The 16,516-nt window shown below is 41.2% G+C and overlaps 1 protein-coding gene across 2 annotated transcripts in view; it reads left to right on the forward strand.

Annotated features, from left to right (window-relative positions):
- Window positions 1-4,320: 4,320 nt before the first annotated feature.
- The window catches only part of RPRD1A (regulation of nuclear pre-mRNA domain containing 1A), a 44,103-nt gene continuing 31,907 nt past the window's right edge, over window positions 4,321-16,516 (forward strand). For both annotated transcript variants that reach the window (XM_032118934.1, XM_032118944.1), the window contains exons 1-6: window positions 4,321-4,646; window positions 14,063-14,192; window positions 14,894-15,000; window positions 15,081-15,175; window positions 16,093-16,219; window positions 16,317-16,492. In XM_032118934.1, the coding sequence (XP_031974825.1) occupies window positions 4,496-4,646; window positions 14,063-14,192; window positions 14,894-15,000; window positions 15,081-15,175; window positions 16,093-16,219; window positions 16,317-16,492 (786 nt within the window). In that variant the 5' untranslated portion in view covers window positions 4,321-4,495. The remainder of the gene's footprint in view (window positions 4,647-14,062; window positions 14,193-14,893; window positions 15,001-15,080; window positions 15,176-16,092; window positions 16,220-16,316; window positions 16,493-16,516) is intronic.

Here is a 16,516-nt window from a genome sequence, read left to right on the forward strand (position 1 = left end):
CTTATTGGGGTAAGGAAATAGGATCATTTACATAGAATTGGGTTGTGAGATGCACAAACATATAATGAAAGATGGAAAAATATTTTTAAGTATGAAACTTCAGAAACTGTTACATTTGATGGACCAGACACTTGGAAGAATAAAAAAGAAATGCTCTGCCAGCGTTGTATTTTTGAGATCCAGGTAGTGATTGGTGCGCTGACTAACACAAATTCTCAGACAGGAAACACAGCTAGAGAAATCTCTTTTTTCCTCTAATATTATTGCATCTCCTGGGTGAGACTATTTGAGAAAGAGATACAAAACAAAGTTTAAAATGAGAAAAGGCCAGACTCATACAGAGAAAGATCTGTTCTGGTGCAAGAGCTGGCTTTAACTAAAATCCCACATAGCTGATGAGCAATGTTTAGTAAACCAGTATATACACAGATTGTTTTACTGCTCTATGTAGTAGCATAAAATGAGAGTTCCTAGAAAATTCCAGTGAAGCATAGAATATTACTAAGGATAAGAAACAAAAAACCTGCAACCTACACATAAAGTAAGAGTGCTGTACAGACACTTGGTAACTGTAATTACATCTTTGAACTACCTAGAGTGTTCCAGTCCCATGTTCTGCAAAAACCTCAAACGAGTAATTTATTCACAGTCATTGTCTTAGACTTGCCTGTGGCTCCTTTCTCCCGGAACAGGAGAACACAGCAGACTACCCAGACAGAAGGGAAGCAACACAGAACTTTGTTCTTAGGAATTCAGAGGGAAGATGCTATTACGGTTTGAACATAGGAATGGGCGGAAGAAAACTCGCCATCTGTTGACAGCTCCGCCCCTGTGGGTGTGGGTGAATTTCTTAAAGGCAGGTGAATAATGTAGGACTTGTTTCTGAATGAAAGCTGAAGTTTTCCAAGCTCTTCAACGAATGAACCCTCCATTGTGTATGCTTCCTGCCTGAGAGTCACTTTGCTTTGATGAAGTCTTGTGGCAAATTTCTATTCACTGACTGGATAAAGCATCGCTTTTAAATTAGATTGCTGATGTTAACACTTATTACAGATTTAAAATGTGTTCTAAAGATTTATGGGAAAAGTGAAATCTCTATTTTGCTGTGTAGTCTATTATACAGTATGAAACACAGAAAAGAAATCTATTGGTATTCAAATATCTTTATTTACGAAAAACATACCAATCTCAGAGGATTTATTCTTTTTTTTAAAATGTTCTGATAATCTGGGATGGAAGATGCAGAGGAAGGAGTAGTAAACATTTTTAAAAACATTACTAAAATTCTCCACCAATTTCTTTCTTTTCTTCCCTTTATTAATTGGATTTGTCATGTAAATTTTACTGTTTGTTGCTGTATACTTTATAGTCTAGTCTTGCATGTGAGAGAAATAGTTCTTTTCCCATAGTTACTCAAAAGTTTCTCCTAACATAATGTTCTGCTAACATCAGAATATATATGACTCCAAGAAATTCTGTTTGGGTGTTGTTTACTAGGTTACCATATTTCATTTTTCTAATGGGTGCATCCATGTTTGCTAGTTCTGTCTTAATTTTACTTCACTGGTCAGTTCTATTTAATGCCAGAGTGTCCTCTGCTGTACATAGGAAAAATAGCAGTATGTTACAGGTTCTTTCATTCGTGGTGATCAAAAGGCAGTGAATAAGAAACTCTGTAGGGATCTGTGCAACTTCTTATTTAAATTTCTCTGTCAAAAGCATTTTTGCAAAATCCTTTCTAGTCCCCCCCAAATCACTCATGCTACAGATGATTTTGTAAACAGAATTCACATTAGAACCTCCTAACACTCCCACCTCGCCCTCACCAAAGTTTTCTGTTTAAAAGGAAGATTTCACTAAGAACAAATAATAGGAAAATTGCCCAAAACCAATCCTCTGGGACACCTTCTCTGAATGTCAGATATGAAATAGGGACAAACCTTTATGAAGTTTTAAAAAATAAAAGCTGTGAGGAGTGGCCAACACCCCAGAGGGCTGTGCAGCCCTTCAGAAGGACCTTGACAGCTTGCAGAAATGGGCAGAGAGGAACTGTCTGAAATTCAACAAAGGCAAGGGCAGGGTCCTGCACCTGGGGAGGAATAACCCCAGGCACCAGTACAGGCTGGGGGCTGACCTACTGGAAAACAGCTCTGTGGAGAAGGACCTGGCAACAAAGGTGATTAAGGGATTTCCTCTCTTATGATTTCCTCTCTTATGAGGAAAGGCTGAGGGAACTTGGCCTGTCCAGCCTTGAGAAGAGACAACTGAGAGGGGACCCCATCAATGTCTGTGAGTATGTGGAGGGAGGGTGCCAAGAGGGTGGATCCAGGGTCTGCTCAGTGGTGTTGAGCAATGGGACAAGAGGCAACAGGCAGAAACTGATGCACAGGAAGTTCCACCTGGATGTGAGGAAAAACTTCTTCACTGTGCAGGTGACCGAGCACTGGAACAGGTTTCCCAGAGAGGTTGTGGAGTCTCCCTCACCAGAGATACCCAAGAACTGTCTGGACACAATCCTGTGCCTTGTTTCTGGGATGACCCTGCTTGAGCAGGGAGGTTGGACCAGATGACCCACTGTGGTCCCTTCAACCTGACCCATTCCGTGATTCTGTAAAATACTCAACAAATATTTTTGTTCATAACTAGTGTTCTGCTCTTTGATGAGGACAAACTGGGTGTGTAAAAGATTATAGGAATGCTCTAAGGGTGGATAGTTAGCTACTGTCAGGATGTCCCAAGAGTAAGGTACATGCATATTTTTCTAATTAATACACATGCAATTTTACAGAAAAATTAAAAATACTGACAACTGCTGTCATAATTATTAGCTACAGAAATAAGATTCAGGATAAATCTGTAGGAGTTAAGGCAGATAGCTCTCTGAAAATGTCAGTCAGTTGGTAATGTTTAAAGTAAGAAATGACGTCAGGTGTTTTTCAGGACAGCAGGGAAGGCTAGAAATGCTCACATCAAGTTTAGGAATGCTGCTCATGTTATTTAGCACAAAGTACCTTCCCTGTTTGGGGAAAAATGACTGAAGATGATACAATAGAAAATCTAGGAAAGAATATAAAGGTGAGCAGAGAATAATTTTTATTCACTATTTCCAAATTAACAGAAGTAGCAAGAATGCAATAAAGCTTTAAAGGAACAGGTTTGAAACAACTAAGAGGAAGCATTTTTGCACATAATCTTGTCAGTGAACAGTGGAATTATGTCACATGATACCATTAATGCCGGAAATTAAAAATAAAAGACACAGCTTTTAGAAATGAGGCCAGACGCTTTTGTGGAGTATGTGTCTACCTCCAAATATGAAATACGATACACCCAATGTCACAGTAAGTGCCTGAGAAGGAATAACCCCAAGTACCAGCACTGGAGAGCAGCTCTGGGGAAGGACCTGGGAGTCTTGGTGGGTGACAGGTTGACCATGAGCCAGCACCATGCCCTGGTGGCCCAGAAGGACAATGGTGTTCTGGGGTGCATCGGGAACAGTGTGGCCAGCGGGTGGAGGGAGGTGATCCTGCCCCTCTACTTGGCCCCAGTGAGGCCACATCTAGGGCGCTGTGTCCAGTTAGCAATTCAAGTTCTGGGCTCCTCAGTACAAGAAAGATGAGCAGCTACTGGAGAGGGTCCAGTGGAGGCCACAAAGATGATTTGGAGTCTGGAGTGTCTCTCTAATGAGGAGAGAATGAAGGAGCTGGGCTGGTTTAGTCTCGACAAGAGAAGACTGAGAAGGGATCTCATCAATACATATAAATATCTCAAAAGCAGGTGCCAAGAGGACGGTGCCAGGCTCTTTTCAGTGGCACCCAGTGACAGGACAAGGAGCAATGGCCATAAACTAAAACACAAGAAATCTCACTTCAACCAGAGGAAGAACCGCTTTATGTTGAGGGTGTCAGAGCACTGGAACAGGCTGCCCCCGAAGATTACGGAGTCTCCCTCTCTGGAGACATTCCAAAGCCACATGGACACATTCCCGTGTAAGGTGCTCCAGGTGACCCTGCCTTGGCAGGGGGGCTGGACTGGATGATCTCCAGAGGTCCCTTCCAATCATAACGATTGCGTTATTCTTAACCTGCTGGGTGAAAGAAACCGCTCGGCCTAGGTTGCCTTAGGGGGGGGGGGGTCTTATTTGCGTTTGCGTTTTTATGTTATTTCCCAGGGCCCGGCGTTGATGGACCCACGGCTGACCAGTCCCACCCCCGAGGAATCCCAGGCCCTCGGGCCCATCCCCGGGCGCTCCCACCGCCCCGCCCGCCCCCGGCCCGCGCTGGGCCGGAAGTGAGGGCAGGCGGGGAGGGGGCGGGGCCGCGCGGCGCCCCACGGGCCTCGGCCGCCGCCATTTTGTTGGCGCCGGGCGCTGCTGGCGGGGCGGGAGGGGTCGGGAGTTATTCGTCGGCTCCTCCTTCGTCGGGGCCGAGAGGCGGAGACTGAGCGCGGCCCGGCCGGGACGGGACGGGACGGCAGGGCCCAACGCGGTGCAGCGATGTCGGCATTCTCGGAGGCGGCGCTGGAGCGGAAGCTGTCGGAGCTGAGCAACTCGCAGCAGAGCGTGCAGACCCTGAGCCTGTGGCTCATCCACCACCGCAAGCACTCGGCGCTCATCGTCAGCGTGTGGGAGCGGGAGCTGCGCAAAGGTGAGGCCGGGGCCGGGCGGGACCCGCCGGAGGCGCCCCGGGGCGGCGGGCCCGGGGAGGCGGCGGTCCCCGCTCCGGAGTGTGGCTGCCCAGGGGAGGGAGGATGGCGGCGGGGCTGCTTGGCCTGCGGAGCCGGGGAGGCAGGCGGGGAGAGAGGGAGGATAGGCCTCAGCGCCTGGGGAGAGCGGAACTGTTGGGGCCAGCGTTAAACGTCCGGGCTCCGGTGCTCGATGACCGTGGGCTGGCAGGTGCTTCTCCTCCCCTCGCTCCTCTCTCTTCCCTCCTATGCTTCCTTCTCCCCTTAACGAGATGCATCTGAGGAGGCTGCCCCTTGTGTTTTATCTCCCCTTTTTTTTTTTTTTTGTGAAGAAGAAAGGAAAGTGGGAAACGGGAAGGAATCCGGCGACCCAGGGGTTTAAGGCTTTTTGTTGTTAGTATTAATTACAGCTCTTTCAAGACGGATCCTTTTTAGGCATTATTTTTCATCGTCTGTAGTGATGGTTAGCTGTAATACTATTTGAATTCCTTATCCACTCAGGTTTTCTTGCCAGAAACTGTTCTTGAAGGGCAGATGAGGATGGGAATACACTGAGGGAAGAGCAGTGTAGTGTGTCCAAAGTAGTTTTTACTTCCTGGTTTTGCCAGATGGTTAATACCAATGTTATCATAATAAAAACATGAGTTTCTTAAGCTGTGTTCAGTGTGCAGACTTAAATGCTAATGTGGCTTCCCGTTTAACAGGAAAGAACTTGCAGCTATAGGCAGTGGTTCAGGGAGTGAAAGGCATGGCATATGAAGGTTTATTTGACCTGACTGGAAAATAACTTGATCTTAAGTTGGTTCTTCTAAGAAAAAGAAAACTCACTTGCTAGAACTCTGCTTTGCTCTAGGAAATGATGCTGTTTTCCAGTAGCTTCCTTTGGACCCTCACTAATATGTGGATCTTTAATAGGAAAAATAGAAGACTCAATCTTTCAGATTGAGAGGAAAAACAGCACTAAGCCATTACAGGATTTACGAAAGAGGAAGGAACCACTGAGTTTTGTGTAATATGACTACTGTGGTTTTGTTTAAAGTACTCTTTTTGTGGGAAATGTTATCTTTTGAACTTTGAGGCATGAGTTGAATTAGTTTTTATATTGACTGAAGAAAGACCGACTTGGAGGCATATTCCATCTTAGGAAATAAACACCTTTTCACTCTATGCTAGTTGCAAGCTTGCTTTTTTGTTCCAGGAAAAAATTAATGGGTCTCCCATCTGTCTGAAACATTTCACCTTTCTGGGCCTTGTAATCAGACAATGTGAATGCTTGGGGTTTTGAATGATACCAGAGAAGTATCTTAATTGAAATAGAGACAGAGTTTTGGTTGCTCATCTTAATTAACATGCACAATACTAGTTCATAGTAATCTATGATATTAATGTCAGTTCTTAACTTCAGTTTTCCTGTTGTGCTGGTTGACTAACTGGAGAAATGAGATCTTTGAAACCTGGGCTACATGTCTGAAAGTGGCATTGAGAGGCAAGGATAACAACCTTCTTTTGAGCTTTTGGTGAGAATAGCTGCCATAATTGGGTTTGTTTTGTTTGTTGATGTTGTCATCCAGCTTTTGCTGCTTCAAAGTAAGATTTTTCTGTGACCTCTCTTTGGATGCCAGCCTTCAAGGGTCTGTGGAAAGCATGTGAAACTCTACCTGTGGTAGGAGTAGCTTAGTTGCTTTCAAGGTCCTGACCCTTTTCTTCTGGGCTTTTAGGCCTATGTGAAATGTTTAATATTGGAAAATCGGAAGTTTCATTTGAAGCTGGCATAGTTAATATACACAGGATGTATCTTAATTTTCCATCTCATATAATACCCGAGCTTCGTGAATGTTAGCTTGCATTTACCTGACACTAACTTCTGGCTAATTGCAGCACAAAATTGTAAGATGGTGCCTAATCCCCAAAGGTGGGTGTAGTGATCTAAGCAGACAGCATGGGAAAGATGAGAGGAAAACCGGTGTCGTGTGGTGAAGCAAGTGCGTGAAACACCACAAAGTAGAATATTGGCAATGAGGCTGTAACTAGAATTCAAGTTTAAGGCTCCTGACTTGCTTGTCATCCAAGCCATAGAAACATGATTTCTCTTGTACCTGAGAGGAAAATTACCTCTATTTGGGGAATATGGATACAAAAATTATTGTCATTGTCAGCTGCTATTGCTAGCCAGTAGTATCCTGAAACCTTCCCTTCCTAGATTTTATTTCCTTTCATTTTATCACCTTTTTTATTGTCACTCCCGTCTCCAGACCTTCCTTCCAGCCTACTGCCTTTCAGGAACATTGTATAACTAGTTGGGTTGAACACAGTACAATGATACTACGTTTTTTTTCTCGATGCTTTCAGTTTTGGTAAAAGATCTCCAGCTTCAGATGAGCATGCATGAGCCTTTCTGAGCATGTCTCTAGTTATTCGTAAAGACAAGTGTGAAGATCAGAGCTCTTTTTTTCCTAAATGTTTGGTTCTGATTCTTTTATTTTTAAAATAGTCGTTTTCTTTATACCACATTGGAGTAGAGGTGAAAAGACAGCTTTTCAAATCTTCATATAATTTATGCAGCATGAAATGTTAGTGCCTTTCTGTTTACTTGGGTTAATTGGCAGTGGTCAGGTTCCATATTCTGGCATCTCTACAGATCATTAGTTCAATACACCTTCGTGTACAGGTTTTCTTGAAAAGTGTGTACTGAGGAAAATGATCCTGCATCAGCTAGATTTCAGATGTATGAAATGTATTGCTCAAAGTTAAATAGCTAATTACTTGGTAGTCATAAGCTTATTCAGTATTTAAGTAGTTAAGTAGTACTAATTAATTAATTTGTGATGTGATTACATCAGTCATTTTAAAAAGGCAACAGGTGGGCCCATTTGAACTATGTAATTTTGTGTTTCCAAAAAGGGAATGACTTACAGCGTTTCTTTTTAAACAGAGTGGTGGCATAACAGATACAAATTTGTTGTGTAAGCCTGCAGTCACTGAATGGCTGCTGGGAAACCCCTTAGGAAACTCCTTTGAATAGGCTCCTCTGAGATGGAGTCTGTTGAGAATTATTTTTTGTTATTTGCAAGTCAGGTATGTTCTCTTGCATACATTTCTTACTCCCTGCTTTCAGGATGCTTTGCAACTGTAGAGGTTTGGTACTTGTTGGTTTTGTTTTGAAATGAAAAGTTTCAGTTCTGCAATTCAAAGCTTCTGCCTTCAAGGGTGAACAGTAACTGCTTGTTCAGTAGGCTCAATGTGCAATTTGCTGTACTTGGTTATAATATGTTCTTTTTCAAAGAAAAAAAAACCCAAATTGTTTAAAGTTTGTAATATGGAACTTGTTATTTTGAGTTCCAGTTAGTTGTCCATAATAATCTTTTCCTATCGTCTCATTTTCTGTTAGCTTTTCCAGGCCCAGCTCCGCCACTTGTTAAGTATTTATTTCTTAGTGATATTTTAGTAACCACAGAAGCACAGAATATTCTGAGTTGGAGGGGACCCACAAGGATCATCGTGTCCAAGTCTTGGCTCTGCACAGGACATTGTCGTGTTGTATCTTTAAACCTAATTTCAGATTCAAGTATCTGTTTCCTCAGAGGCTGATGGGTCATCTCATTGATAAGTCAGTAACAGAAACTGATGGTGATCATCCCCCATCCCTCTTAATCATTTGACCTCTTGTTTTGGCTGTCATCTGTCACCTCACCCGTGTCACGCTGATCATTGGCTTCCCCGTGCAGCTTATCTAGGTCAGTAGAGCCATTTTGTATTGCCTTTAAGACAGCCACAGTTGTGTAGGTACATCTAGGCTGCTACAGGGGGATGTATTTGTAGTGCTTGACTCTGCCAGTTCACCTGCTGTTCCAGTTTATTATGTTTTTTGTTTTGTTTTGTGGTGTTGGAGTCGTTCAGTGGTATAAGAAGCTCCTTTTTTTGCTTGTTTATGGATCATCTGCAGCTTCTGCTGCTGGGACATATGCTGGTGCTTGGGTCCTCATCCAGTATAGCTGTTGGCATTGATGCAGTATGTTTTTCTGAGGCTGCTGGCTGTTGTGGCAGCTGCTGAAATTTGGAAGATTTTAGTAAGTAAATTGGGAAGGCATAGCAACACTGAAAGCAGATTTGAAAGTTGTAGTACATCTGAATTACTCTTAATATTTAGCTGCTTTGGAGCACAACTACATCCAAAAGTGCTTGCAATATAGTGCCTTGCAGATGGGAAGTGGATCACAGGAAACAAGTTCCTGGTTTAAAGCAATTATTTTCTTCTGTACCATGTGGTGTGTTTTTTTTCTGCCAGGAGAAGGAATCTTTCTCTTCTGGTGATTGTAAGATTATTTTACTTAATGGTGGTATAGTGTCATTGGCCAGTGTGAGAGAATAAATAGATTTTGGTTTCTTTTACTTAAGAGAAGCAAAACGATGGCTTTCTAATTTCACTGGTTATGCCTGCATGAATCTTCTCATCTATGCCAAAAGGTTTGGAGAGCAACAAACAGGCAAAACTTGGGGTGAATGGGCATTGGGTCAAGTTAGGGAAACTTATTTGCTGTGTACATGATTTACAAAATGATCTGCAATCAGGAGCAATAGAGTGGCAATATGAGAGCCTTTCATTTAAAATAGTTAAACTGGAATTGTGTAGTCCAAACCTGTATGTCACCTGTACCTGCCTGTCTTTCACCATTCTGGTTTGGAATACTTAGGTGTATGGTCTTTTTCCGATCCTGAAACTGTTGCTGCTGTCGATGCATATCCATCGCAGCATTTTACCAGCAAGGTGAGGCAATGAAAGGAATTGGTTTGTTTCATATGTTCAGGTAATTCAAGATGCACTAAGTGCAGTGGGAAGCTTCTGCAGAGTAATTATGTTGGAATGGTTTCCTTGGTCTGTGACCAGCTTTCTGGCATTCCCGTGGTGATTTGATGCTGATGGCCTTTTTCCCAACAGTGGCTGTGTGCAGTGTTCACTTTGTTACTAGTCTCCAAACTCAGAGTCAAAATACTTAGACCCTCAAACCATGAACACATTCAGAGGGGAATGGGCAGTCCCTTTTCCCTCTTTCAAAAGAAAACACAACAATTATCAGACCTTGGTAAAATTCACCAGGTGACTGTGCAAGGTTGAACACTAGTTTAACCTTTTCTTAGAAGAAGGTTAATGAAGTTAAGTGCTTGTTCTACAACATGCCTTTTATGGATTATGTTATCTTTGAATTGTCCTTTCTGGTGGCAGCCCCTCTCAAGTGGCTTTTTAGACTAATATTTCCAAAGATGCTCTGCTTAATCAGCTTGCATAAAAACCCATGTTAGCTCTCTGCAGTGTGAAGGATCAGTGGTCTTGCACTCAAGTTTCAGTGCTGCTTGACTGAACAATGTTTGGTCTTGTAATAAAAAGCTTGAAAGCTTGTCAGGTATTCACAGAGATGTCATGAGCTCCTCTTGCGAAAGTGTGAAGCATGCTGTGAGACAGAAAATGTCCCAGAGATTTTGGGAGAAGTGCTGCTGCACATATACTCCATGTATGTAGACTAAAGTAATTCAAATGAAACTGAGCCAAGTCTTTATTTGAATGCATACTAGAGAGCTTTAGTATGCTAATGAAATGTTTAGTGCTGATAACTGTTGTGGGATTTTAGCATACTGATCCTTATTGTCTCAAATTCTCATTGTCTCCCTTTTGTTAGGTGGTATTTTCTTTCAAGGTCAGCTGACAGAGCAGAGCTGGCCTGTAGAAGGTTACAGCTTTGATGTAAAGTTTTCAGATGGCTCAGTCAGTCTACACACTTGTAGTGGGATGTAAGTGAAATCTCTTATGCTTGTGTGTTTTTCTGTAGTTTCTTCCAGTATATCTAAGATAGGCTCTAGGGAAGAGGTGTAAACCAGCATGAAACTAATGGGCATGTTTCTAGCAATCTTCACAGGAGCTCAATTTCAAATGCAGGAGGTAAACCTGGAGAAGACAAATACAGGTGATTATTTCTGACTTTGAGTTCCAGGGCTAACCTTGGTGAAAATGACTGGTTTATTGCCTTTCAGGGTAAAATACCGGTTTCTTGCATTAAAGTGGTGGCTTATCAGTGTTAAGAGTTCTCTGAGTATTATGGACGAAAGCATATAATGTCAGGGCATCTGTACTGAACTGCTAGAGAGCCAGGCATACCCATGCAGAGCTAACAAGAATGCATTCTGGAGAAGGATGGATTGCCAAAAACTGAGGCTTGATAATGTAGTCTCTCTGCAGATATCTCAGTATGCTAATCGTTGGTGAAATATCATTGTTATCTGAAGAATATTCATTGCCATTTAAACATGTCAGATACATTTTTGGGACAGACATAGTTTCATTTGCAAGGTGCCAGTCCCATGTCATCTCACTGTGGCTGCTTTAAGAGTAATCTGCTTTATGCGGCTCTTTTACCAACCAGCACTGTTGACATGTTAAAATATTTCAGAATCCAGTGCTTCAGGGAGCTGCTTTGGTGGCTAAATGGTGAATCTGACTGCAACAAGCAGAGGAGTTACGTGAACACTGCACAGATCTTCTGAAAAGATGACTCGATCCAACATGGATGATTTCTTGACAGTTTTGTGTTTGCAGACTGTACTTTTGGTGTACCAGAGATGCTGTGGGTTGGCTGCTTCTAACGCTGTACATTCTGGCAGTGTTTTCCTTTCAGATCCTTCTTCAACCTAAGTTCTTACAGGTTTTTTCCCTTCATTTTCTTCTGACAGTAAGAATGCTTTTGCTAATACCTTGCCATGTGTTGAGGACCTTCAGAAATCATCTGTTTGATCCATTTTGCTATTCTGAGGTTTATCAATGCCCAGGGCTGGAAAGTTAGTATCACTGCTACTGAAGAGAGATGTTTTAAACATAGTTCTTTTTCCAGAACAGATTTATTTGGTCCTGAATTTAATTTTGTGTTTCAGAAATCACTGGTTAATTTACAGTCATGCTAGCAACAGAATGTTTTCAGCTCAGCCTCAGTTGCCAGAGGTTACGTTGCACTTCAGTCTCACGTGTGAGGCAGAGTGCTAGTAGACCAGTATGTAAGTCTTGAAGATTTGTGAAGGGAAGGGGAACACTTCTCAAGACTAGACATAATTTTTACCTTTGGAATTTTGTGCAGCATACTCTTACAGCAAAAGGAATTAAATTTTAGTTCACAATTTTCCTTGTGAACATAGGGGTAGAATGTTAGTTGACTTTTCAACCAAAGCCACAGATGGCTTAATAGTGGGTTTAGAATTTTTGTTCATTCTTCATAGCTTTGTTGATGTTGAATTGAAGTAGGAAGCTGAAAAGGTAATATTAGGGGAAATAAGCCTGAAAGTGACTTTCTGGAGTTTAGGATGCTTTTACCAAATATGATACATCAATCTTTTACTATAGTGAATAGACAAAGTCTGGGCTTTGTGAGAATCGGCATGACCTGGCTTCATGGCACTGTATCCACCTTCTGTTTTTGCCAGCCCGATTGATTCGGCTGTTTATTGGAAAGAAGGAAGTTGGGGTCTCACAAATGAGTTACATCACTGAGGATTAAAACATGAGGGGTTTTATTCCTGTGAAATGGGTGGACAAGAGCCTATCCTGCATGCAGTTCCAGAGGATATGGGATGGGGAACAGCCTGCTTCATTAGATTTTGACTCCTAATTCTGGGCTTATTTAAAAAATGGGAGAGGGGGCAGGGTCATCTTTGGTAAACGGTAGTTACTTTTTGATATGCCTATGAGACAACTTGTTTTTTCTGAGATTCTCTCTTTGAATAATTCAAAACTTGCTAGGTGTCAAAACTCTGATACATGAAACATAGGTAGGAGATGTACTGTTTTATCATCAGTCAGGTTTTAATATAGAAATTGAGCAGCACAAGTTTATAAAAGCTACATTTTAGATTAGCCAGATTTTGACCCAAATAGAGTAATTTCCCGGGTGCTTGCATGTAGTGGCTTCACTGTTTGGAGCAGACTCTTTGTAGAGTCCATCTTGTGTCCAGCACTTCCAAGCTAGGTTTTTTTTTGCTAGTCTTTAGTTTGCCTTGATTGTAAGAGAAGTGCATTTTTACGTTTAAGAGAGGGTTTTTTCCCCAGTCAATCCAGAACTCCCAACTTGTTAGATGTGTCTGTTCAAGAGGATGGAAAGAATTCAGTACTTCAAGGAGAAATCCTTCAGAGGAGTCTTTCAGTAGTGGAAAATTTGTTCTCAAAAGCATTTCCCTAGAGAAAGCATCTTAATATTGAATTTTCCCTCTATATGTGAGGGTGGTGGCTCTACATTTTTGAGAGGATGGAGTAGAAAGTAACAAAATCAAATCATGTTTGCTTGCACAAATTATAAGAGATTCTATATTGTCTTTACCACAGCGCTGCTTTCTTTGAGAGGGCAGAAAAAACTTGTCTTTAAAGAGAAGCCTCTTTTTAGGGTGTACATACTGAGATTATGTGGTGGTAGTGATATTCTGGTGTTAATCAAGGGTAGAAGTGTTACAAGAACAGTTTCAGTTCCAAGAAACTTGTAGACTAACGAAGATTAGATGAAGCGTGATTGTAAATGAATGAAAATGGCCAGGTAGAAGCACTTAGAAAACATGGAATAGATTTTGAGAAGCAACTTGTAAATTGGAAGCTTGTAATCTATTGCACATTAAGAGAGATGGGATAAGGTGTTTAAGATGCTTGGAGAAGAGATACACCGCATGAGCTTGACAGTGGTTTTTGGAAGTGTTTTTGTGATATTACAGCTGCTGGCACATGAGTGTTTTAACAGTGAGGAAGGGGTGTATCACAGTGAAAGAGGGAGACTGACTAGGGGCTGACTGTTCAGTTTGCTTAAATGTGAGAATGAGGAGTGGTTACGTACGACTGAGTGAAATTCAGGCTGAAAAGGAGGAGGTTCTTCACATGAGTGATTGTGGATCTGTGAAGTGCCTTGTCAGAAGATTTCATGAGTGTAAGAAATTTATGCAGGCTTAAAAAAAAGCTGAAGTACTTGGAAGAAATCCATAAAGGCCACCAAACAGGAACCATATAAGGCTCAGGAAAACACCTGGAAATAGTTTGGGGATGAAGAACACTTTGGAATATCTGGGGGTTTTTTCTTTTTGTTTTTTGAGATAGCGCTAAATGGAAGTTGTGTCATACTATGTAGGAAGAAGAACTTGAACAAAGAGAACAGAAGAGAGAGAAAACCTAATGGGTGACCAAAGTCTTTCCACATGAAAATACTGAAAATGTGAAATGGTGCAAGCAGTAATGAAAATGGGTGATTGATTTCAGGGTGGGGGAGGTGTGGGGGGTGGGTGTTTGTATTCAGTATAAACCTGGATACATAGATATTAGTTAAAGGAAATAAAATTTCTAATTATTCTTTATTTTTCTTTTTATTAGCAAAACCAAATAGGAAGCTGACGTTCCTGTACTTGGCCAATGATGTCATACAGAACAGCAAAAGGAAAGGACCAGAATTTACAAAAGACTTTGCTCCAGTCATAGTGGAGGCTTTCAAGCATGTTTCAAGGTACAGTAAACTTGTACATGCGGTATCCTTCATCATACTGTATTTGAGGGGTGTTTAGAGAAGTCATCTGTTGATCTCTTCTGGCCCAGCTAGTCTTCATGTGCTATTTCTGTATTTGAAGTCTTGTCAGTTTAATTTATGCAGTGTTCTTTTGATCTTGGATAGTCTTAACACTGTTGGATGAAGTTTGATAGTAAATTCATCAGCATTCAGTCCCTTTTTGCCTTGGAAAGCTGTTAGCTATTCCTGCAATTAAGACTTTCTTACTGTCTGTGTTTATGTGCTACACCAGTTTGACATTTTTCATTACTGGGTGTTGCATGATTTGTTTTTCCCCAGCAGCCACTAATCTCATTGCATGAGGAAGCTGGAGTCTTGGTACAGGACTATTTTCACAATGATACACAGCTGTTGAAGCAACATAAACCTATTTGTAGTGTTTGCAGATTTATGGGTTGAGAAGAAAACAGAGCTGGGTGTTGGCCTTTTTTTTTTTTTTTTTTTTTTTCTCATTTGCTTGCTAGGACACCTTGAACTGGTCTTTGCTTTCTTTAAAATGTGAATTTGTTATTTTCTGAGATAATTTGACTTCTGATGCTTGGATATTGCTGCGGTCTGTGAAGGTCTTCCAGTGAAAAATATCATGTGGCAGTGCTATCCTTCTACCTAGTGCTGATATTTGCTTCTTTTCCTTGTAACAGTGAGTCTGATGAGAGTTGTAAGAAACACCTTGGTCGAGTGCTATCTATCTGGGAAGAAAGGTCTGTTTATGAAAATGATGTATTAGAACAACTTAGGCAAGCTTTGTGTAAGTATTTTGTGAGAGTATGAAGTTTCAGGCTCATTTGAAATAATATTACCCTGACTGCTGTGTTTGTTTTCATTTAGATGGAGACAGAAAGGTGAGGAAGCGCACATATGACCAGATAAAAGTTGATGAAAATAACTGTTCACCTCGAAGTTCTCCCACTGATCCTCCTCAGGTAAAACCATGTGTATAAAATTCTGTATTTACGTATGGCTTCCTATAGAATTTTTCAGTAATTCTTGTTTTTGAATGGTCTCTTGTTCTTTTTAGTGAGGTACTGTTTCTGGGCAAGGGTGGCTGCACCTGAAGCTTTTCATAGTTCTTCAGTGGGGTATGCTGTAACTTTAGGTATTTGACAGTAAACCCAGTATATGAACTGTATGTCCAGCTTTGTTCATGTCAGGATTTCAGCAGTAGTTCCTATGATGTATTGAATTCTCCTTCGGTTTCCAGGGTAATAGTGAGTAACACACGTACTAGAATAAGGCTGTTACGGATTTATCAAGAAAATATTTCTCAATCTTTCAGTCATGATGGCTGTGAAAAATTCTTGTGTACCTTGCACTGTTATGGCTTTTCTAATTCTTGTGGGTTTTTTGTTATGGTATTGCCCTATCTCAAAAGGTTTTTTGTTGTAGCAGAGAATGACTGTTCTCCAGTCATCACAGTTTAGTATGTTTCTCTGTAGCAGATATCTGGGCTTCTGTGAACATCAGCCCCACTTTCAGAAGAAGTGCACTGATAACAGTCTTTTGCAATAGTGAAGCAAAACGACAAGAAAAATAATTTCAAAAAACGTATAATAAAATGGAAGGTGCTGTAAAATAATCACTACTGTCAAGAAGAAAAAAGATTTATAAGTATTCCTATACCAGGAATTTAAATGAAAAAGCTCCTATAGAAAGGTGACCTTTAAAACAATGTTGTGCTGAGAATTAAACGTTATGTTTTGTTTTGACTCTAAAAGCTGATACTGTAAATGCTGTTAAAATACCATCCAATCAATTCTAATAAGCTTGTTGTAAAATACTTCTGTTTTGTTCTAGGATCTGTTTATTTAAACTAGTTCTCAATCTTGCATGCTTTTTTCAGACCACAGATCTCATTAGAGCATTACAAGAACTAGAAAACGCTGCCTCTGGGGATGCAGCAGTTCACCAGAGAATAGCTTCCTTGCCTATAGAGGTCCAGGATGTGTCCCTGTTAGACAGAATAACAGGTGAGGGTTGGGGCCTGGTAACCGAAATGCTGTTCTAAGAACATAATGGTACGTAATGAAACCATGCTTTACTTGTTTTTCTCTGCTTGCTTTTTAGATAAGGAATCTGGAGAGCAACTTTCCAAAATGGTAGATGATGCATGTATGTTACTGGCGGATTACAATGGCAGGTTGGCAGCTGAAATAGATGATAGAAAACAGCTAACTCGAATGTTATCAGACTTTCTCCGATGTCAAAAAGAGTTCCTTGCAGAGAAAGAACATAAGCTGGAAGTGCGTAATGTTTTGTTTTAGTCC

The sequence above is a fragment of the Corvus moneduloides genome, chromosome 1, assembly GCF_009650955.1.
Source record: "Corvus moneduloides isolate bCorMon1 chromosome 1, bCorMon1.pri, whole genome shotgun sequence".
Lineage (NCBI taxonomy): Eukaryota > Metazoa > Chordata > Aves > Passeriformes > Corvidae > Corvus > Corvus moneduloides.